This window comes from Cynoglossus semilaevis, chromosome 13 (assembly GCF_000523025.1).
Source record: "Cynoglossus semilaevis isolate Cse_v1.0 chromosome 13, Cse_v1.0, whole genome shotgun sequence".
NCBI lineage: Eukaryota > Metazoa > Chordata > Actinopteri > Pleuronectiformes > Cynoglossidae > Cynoglossus > Cynoglossus semilaevis.
In genome coordinates, this window is record NC_024319.1 from 1 (window position 1) to 7,210 (window position 7,210).

Below are 7,210 nucleotides of genomic sequence, written 5' to 3' on the forward strand. Positions count from 1 at the left end.
TGTGTGTGTGTGTTTGGGTTTTGTCTTGCGAGATCACATGACAGAAAAGGTGCGAGGGGATTGGTGGATGACAGATATTTAAACCAGCTGGCGTCGACCTTCTGACCCCTCCCCCTCCTCCTCCTCGTCCTCAACACTGACCTGCTGACACCTCGCCGTGTTCTGTGTGTTTTAGCCTGCGTTAGGTTTTAGTGAGAAACCTTTGTTTTTGTTTGAAACCTTTTCTCCTGGCAAAATAAAATGCAACTTAAAAAACTATAATATCTTGGCCTTGGCCACCAAGTTTTTGAACATGAGGGTATTTTATGAAGTATTAGCCTTATGGTGATACTCATAGTGGTACTGCTGCATCCCTGCTGATGACACAGGGTTCACGCTCTGATATTTCCATAAAAATTTCCAGCTCTTCCAAATGTATTTTACTTGTACGTCTCTCCTCGTGGTGCGGCACGTACCACAGGGGGCGCTGGTCACATGGGCCTGACATTGTTCAACAGTGCAGGTCTCAGTGGGTGGACAGGTTCTGCTGTCTGCTGTGGTCTCCTCCATCTCTGGACACACTGTTTCAAAACATGTATCTGAATTGATCAGCTAAAAGTAAAATGTCATTTTATAGGAACCAGGTTCCACCTGCGTGTCCTCTAATTCAACACACGTGTGGAGGCAACAGCTGTGGAGTTTTTGTGAACCCTCGGGGTATTTCCCCTCTGTGTTTGCTCACGGACAGGCGGGGTTTTGGTCAGCTGGTCTTGGCCTTGTTCCAGGCTGCAGGTGGTAGCAGATGGGCTGGTCCTGTCCTCAGGTGCTCTCTCTGTGTCTGGACAAACTGTGGTTGGAGACACCAGGGCAGAGTGTCTTCAGAGCTGAGGACTTTGTTATCTGATGTTAAGAGATCTACAGAAAATGAAATTCCTCCTAACCCTAACTTTATTTCTCCTCCAGATCACAGTGTCCATGTTCTCCCCCTCTGTCCCCCTCTGTCCCCCTCTGTCCCCCTCAATGTCTGGTTTGAGACACGTGACTACAGTAGGACAACGCAGCACTGACTGGTCAGCAGCTTGTCATAGTGTGTGTTTGTGTTCCTTAGAAGAGTGGGGGTGGGCGGGGGTGCTTGCTGCACCATGGGAGTTCCCCAGCAGTCTAAGCCTATAGCAGCATAACTAAGAGAGTTTCCCCTGAGCCTGACCCTTGAATAGGATTTTTTTTTTTCAAAAAGGAAGAAAGTTGCTGGTCGACCACTTCTTCCTCTTTGTGTCATTCGTCTGAGCGACTGTTGTGTGTCAGCTGAATGTATGGGCAGATATCGCTGTGTGTCATCTGCACACAAGTTGATGGTACGGTTTCTAAGAACATTTGCTAAAGGGAGCATGTGTAGAGTAAATACAGTTGGATGGAGGGCTGAACCCTGGGAACTCCGTCATTTACTGGTGTGTATCTGGAGGGAGAGTTGGAAACATCAAGGTGTCGTGAGCCTCGTCTTAGGACGTGTGTCTTATGTGCGGTGCCTGAAGTGTTTTCTCCCCTTTTCTGCTGTCAGTGTATGTGTGTGTGTGTGTGTGTGTGTGTGTGGAGTTTTTATGAACCCTCGGGGTATTTCCCCTCTGTGTTTACTCACGGACAGGCTGGGTTTTGGTCAGATGGTCTTGGCATTGTTCCAGGCTGCAGGTTGTAGCAGATGGGCTGGTCCTGTCCTCAGGTGCTCTCTCTGTGTCTGGACAAACTGTGGTTGGAGACACCAGGGTCTGACATTGTTCCAGGCTGTAGGTCACAGCAGATGAAATGTTGTTCTCCACAGCTGCCACTTCTCTTCTTCCTGAGTAAATGAGTGGTTTGGACAGGAAGTCAGGACATGAGCTCCATCAGACTGGACCGACGACTCAACCTGAGCCCCTGTAATACTACAGTGTGTACTCACCTCCTACACTGAGGACTATGACCGCCAGCAGCAGGACGAAGCAGATCACTGAGAGAACTATACAGCCAACACGGTACTGGGCAGCATTTCCCTCCGTCTGACCACCTGTCGGAGACAACTGGACTCACGGTAAACTGCGACACAACAATAAGACCAGCAGAATTCAACCAGAACACCTTTGTTTTACCTTTGTCCCCGTCCACATCCACACATAACTCTGATGAGGAACGTTCCTTTACGCCTTCGTCTTTCTGAACCTTACCATAATTCCAGAGGAAATGAAGATACATGATGAAACAGAAGCTCGTACCCACTGGTTGCTCTGTCTCAGTCAAATGTGCCTGCAGCTCTGCAGTTCAGGGACCGCCCTCCCATCACCATAGCAGCAACTGACCATCCATCCATCCATCCATCCATCCATCCATCCATCCAACAAACAGACAGTCCTGCCTTTAGGACTCCCTGACAGGAGGACTCTGAGGAGTGTGGTTCCCCACACGCTCCGATCCTTCTTTTTGTAGAGCGGCGCCATCCAACGCTGTAGAGGTGTGTCACCTTAGACGGCCCCTTAAGATCCAGCGCTGTAAGAAACTGTGGGTAAGTCTTCCACCAAGGTGCTTTTTGACTGCTGTGGCAACCTCAGCCCCAGAGATAGAGCAGCCGGTCCTGGATCCCCGACGGTCTTTGGAGAATTCCCTTCCACTTACCTCCAGTGTCCTGAGTCGAGGTCCACGGCGATCCATCCCTACCCCAAGGTGTTGATGGTGTACTGCGTCCCCCTACCGAGGTTGGCAGATGGTGGACCAGAATTTCCTTGAATCCGTCAGGAAGTTGTCCAAACTCTTACCGTGCTCAAGTCTTCGCTTCAGCAACCGTCACCCGTCACCCGTCACAGCTGCGTTCCTTAGGGCCTGTCGGCCATCGTTCATCGGAGTCTCACAGACCATTGAAACACAGAAGAGTGTCAGTGATTGAAGATGGGCCGCCGCGTTCTGGACCGTCTGTAGCACAGCAGGTCTGAACCAGGAGGGACAGGCTAGTCCTGTTGGCCGAGCTACAGCTGTGTGAGCAGTAACCGCTACACTGTGGAACCACGGGCAGTGCTGGCTGCCGGAAGGTTTCAGGCTCGAGTCCGTCCCCACACGCTGCTCCCCCGGCGCTTAACGCTGCCCCCTGCTGACATTGGTGATGGGGAGGTCACATGTCGTTGTGTGTGCAGTGTCACAATGACAAATAATTCACTCAGTTGATCCACTAGGGGTCAGTGCTGAGTTCAGAAGTCAATTTCAGGCTGACGTCAGTTTCTCAGCTGAGATCAAACATGACGAGGGTGGAGGAGGTGATGATGTCACCGCAGTGGTTTTCTTCTTGCTGTCTGTTTTATGGACTTGAACTGAACTGTGCAACACACACACACACACACACACACACACACACACCCCCACCCAGTTTTCAAAGGTCTGTATCTAGAATCGTACCAGCGCTCACAAAGGACGGTCAAAGACTTTGTTTTGGGAACTTTAAAGAAACAGGATGTGAGGCAGTGGTTGATGGAGAAATGACAGAGTTAGTCACAGAGTTGTGGCCACATTATTCTGATCACTTATTGCATCAGAACAAAACAGGTTTGTCTTTACCTGGAGAGGATTTGAAGTGAGCGTCGGCGTAGACGTCCTCAGATGGACGACACAGAGCTGAGTACAGCTGCGCTTCTTCTTCCTCTTTCTCTGAGGGCCAGACAACAGTGACAGGTTTAAACTGGTTTAAACCGAGGGCAACTGGACGGAGAACTGAAGAAAGCTCGTGGATCAGAGGTGAAACCTCCTCCGTCCAGTTCCCCTCCATGTAACTGTGTGTGGATAAAGAGGACCTACGCAGGCTGAAGACACCGTGTGTGTGTGTGTGTGTGTGTGTGTGTGTGTGTGTGTCAGATCAGGGATCGTCTGAAGCCACAGCAAATTCAATTATGGCTGAAAACTATCTTTATTACAGTTAAACCGTGTGACTGAAACAAACTGGGCCTTTATTTTATGCAAATAAATACATTTAAATGAACAGAGTCTCATGTATTCTATGGTTGTTTACCAGCTTTGATCTTGGAGTCGGCCTGAGGTGGACCACCGATGGTAGAGTAAGGGTTTGGTTCTTCTACCAATAGAACACAGAACAAAACAACACAGTTCAACATTTGAATATCCAACACATGGTGACAGAACAGTCTAGAACCCCAGAGGATCTGGTTCCACTCCTACTGTACATCATACATACACAAATACAGCAATAATGAATGAATGAACTTTTACCATCATTCTGACCATTTCTGTCCAAATGATTTCGTACCTTCAGGTTTGATGTCCAGATGCAGCTCGTATTCATTCTGCTTTTCTCTGTCACCTTTCTTCTCTGCTTGGATCTTGTTCATCTCCATGGCTCCTCACTCTTCTTCTAACCTTCTGTTTGATCAAATCAAATCTGACCATTGACTCTTGATAGGGTGTTTCTTGAGAATGTGAAAGTGTCCAGTTAGCATCTTTGTTGATCAGAAGACAGACCACTTCCTCAATAAACACTGCTATATTTGCACTTCCCTGTTTCCAGTTGGTGGGTAATTTTTGAGGTCAGCTGTGAACGCCTCGGAGTCGGGCAGTGGAACGCTAACTTCTGTGACTGTGCTTGTTGTTCTGCAGCTACCAGTCGGTCTGGTCTGGACGTGGGGGAGGACGAGTGGACACTCACCTCATACACAGCAGAGAGGGGGGAGCTGGACGGGGGAAGAGAGTTGTTGACAAAGAAGAAGAGCGCCTCCTCTGGTCTCAAAGACACACGCTGACGGATGAGAAAGCACAACTGGCCCACTGAAAAAGGAAGGAAAGATGGGGAGAAAGAAAGGGTGAGTGAGACTCACCCCCTTCACTGACGTCATGTAACTGGGAAGAAAAACCAATCAATTCCAAGAAATGCTTTCATCTTCAAATGAATCATATCATATACAGTGTTGATACTGCCACCCAGTGGCATCCATTAGCTAATCTGACAATCAAAAATATGCACTGATGACAGGTATTCATGAAGTGACAGATACACTGTGGAAAACCCAAAGGTTCTGTGACGCTGGATCCTGGACGTACTGGACCACAGCCGTCACAGACACCAAGGGACTGCTTTCATCAGCAGAATAAGTTGAGACTCTTATAAATAAGAAGTTACTGATAAAATGTATGATTTTTCCACTGTAAATTTGCAATAAGAAATACACAACCCTTTTTATTGTAAAGTTAGGATTCAATTTATGACTATTGTATATTTCTGATACAATTTACGACATATTTTTCATCATTTACTGACAGAATTTATGACATTTTAAGTAAGATTTCAGATACATTTCCTGACTTTTTTCACAGTCCTGATAAAATTTACAACAATCTTGGAGTTTTATTTTTTATATGTTTTACTAGAGTTAGGTTAACTTTCGACATGTTAAGATATGAGTTTTGTTTTTTTAATTTCTAGCACAAATGTTGTCCATCTGAGCATGTTAAAAAATTATTATTATAGCACTGATAAATGTAACAAAAAATGTGTTTTTAGAATTTGAAGCAGAAATGTAGAAGTTTTTCCTGTTTATCATTTAGTTTGTCTTGTCTTGTGTTTCCTGTCTAATGTTGTCTAATGCAGCTACGTTTTAGAGACGTACTTGAACGCACCTCGTCCTTCGACTCTCGTTTTCTCCATGCGGTCGACATCGATTTGTTTTCCTTCGCCCTGGTGTTTCCTACACTCTCTAAGGGTGAGTTTGATTCTGTTATTCCACATCTAAGTGTTTCTGAATGTTAGTTTAGTCAGCACTAAGTTGATGTGAAGTTGTGCTGACCTATGGTTTATGCTTGTTGTAACTGGACAGACAACAGTACGAACAAATAACGAACTGCTACAGAGACAACGTTACAATTGTACACGTGACAAAACATTTCAGAGTACATGTGTGTAAAGGAAAGGGAGAACAGTGAAATAGTGAGGTTACAAGGAGCAGAGGTGGTGAAGGTGCAGGAGTTTAGGTACTGAGGACCAACTGTTCAGAGCAGAAGAGACTGTGGAAGAGAGGAGAAGAATAGAGTACAGGCAGGATGAAACAGCTGGAGAACAGTGTCTGTGGAGGAGGAGTGATCTGTGACACAAGAGTGTCAGCTAAGGTGAAGGGAAAGGTTTACAGGACGGGGGAGAGCCCAGCCATGATGTATGGTTTAGAGACGGTAGCAATAGGCAGAAGACAGGAGGCGGAGCTGGAGGTGGAGCTGGAGGTGGAGGTGGAGGTGGCAGAGTTAAAGATGCTAAGATTCTCTCTAGGAGTGACAAGAATGGACAGGATCAGGAATGAGGTCATTAGAGGGACAACACAGACAGGAAGGTTTGGAGAAAAAGCTAGAGAAGCCAGATTGAGATGGTTTGGACATGTGCAGAGGAGGGACAGTGGAGACATTGGTAGAACATTTTTCAAAATCTGACCAAATTTTTTTTTCTAGAATTAAAAAAAAACATTGTACAAAATATTAAATTTTTTTTTTTAATTTTTCAAAATAAAATCAATTTTTTTCAAAATGCTATTTTTTATGTGAAACATGCAGAAAAGATTAAGTTAGATTTTTTTTTCCAAGATTCATGAAAATCTCACCAAATTTTTTTCTTATACTTTTTTCTAATTAAATTATACTAAATTGTTTTCAAAAAAATTTTTTTTCTAAATTTTTTTTAGAAAAAAAATTGGTCAAAATCTTTGAAAATCTTTCTTTCTGCATGTTTCTCGTAAAAAAAAAAGTTTTGAAATTTTTTTTATATTTTTTGTTTAATTTAAAAAAAAAATTATATATATTTTTTAATTTTTTATATATATTATATTTTTTTATTTTTTTGAAAAAGTTTGAAAAAAAAATTTAAAAAATGTTTATGAGGTTTTTTGTATAATTTATTTAAATTAATAAGTTTTTTTGAAAAAACTGTTTTTGTTCCAAAAAAATAATTATTTCTCAGTTTGTTTTTAGGAAAAAAATTTGGTCAGATTTTGAAAATTTTGATGAAAATCTTTTAAAAAAAAATTTAAATTTTATCCTTTCTGCATGTTTCTTTTTTAAAAAAATGCGTTTTGAAAAACAATTTAGAAATTTTTTTTTTTTTTAAAGTTGAGAAATTGTTTTTTATATAAAAATATTTTTGGACTTTTAAACACAAAATAATCACTTGGCAGCATGTTTTAGGACATAATCTGGCATTTCGGGGACTTTTTATTTTTTTGGATTTTTT

The 7,210-nt window shown here is 43.4% G+C and overlaps 1 protein-coding gene across 2 annotated transcripts; it reads right to left on the bottom strand.

Moving 5' to 3' along the window:
• Window positions 1-24: 24 nt before the first annotated feature.
• On the bottom strand, window positions 25-4,397 carry LOC103387814 (uncharacterized). Of its 2 annotated transcripts, XM_017038003.2 has the most exons (6): window positions 4,256-4,397; window positions 4,001-4,063; window positions 3,553-3,642; window positions 1,916-2,020; window positions 1,616-1,813; window positions 25-560 (listed from the first exon to the last, which is right to left on the bottom strand). In XM_017038003.2, exons 1-6 carry the CDS (start codon window positions 4,341-4,343, stop codon window positions 304-306), a joined length of 801 nt encoding a protein of 266 aa, XP_016893492.1. In that variant the 5' UTR covers window positions 4,344-4,397; the 3' UTR covers window positions 25-303. The 2 variants fall into 2 exon arrangements, with proteins under 2 accessions (XP_016893492.1, XP_008320812.1); XM_008322590.3 differs by lacking the exons at window positions 3,553-3,642; window positions 4,001-4,063; window positions 4,256-4,397 and adding an exon at window positions 2,103-3,313 and having other exon boundaries at window positions 26-560.
• Window positions 4,398-7,210: the final 2,813 nt, after the last annotated feature.

Excerpts from the sequence above, each read along its gene's own strand:
- LOC103387814 (XM_017038003.2), bottom strand. The coding sequence starts at position 4,343 with ATGGAGATGAACAAGATCCAAGCAGAGAAGAAAGGTGACAGAGAAAAG. Across the intron at positions 4,064-4,255 it reads TCTGGACATCAAACCTGAAG|AAGAACCAAACCCTTACTCT; the intron begins GTACGAAATCAT and ends TTCTATTGGTAG. Across the intron at positions 1,814-1,915 it reads CATAGTCCTCAGTGTAGGAG|GAAGAAGAGAAGTGGCAGCT; the intron begins GTGAGTACACAC and ends TCATTTACTCAG.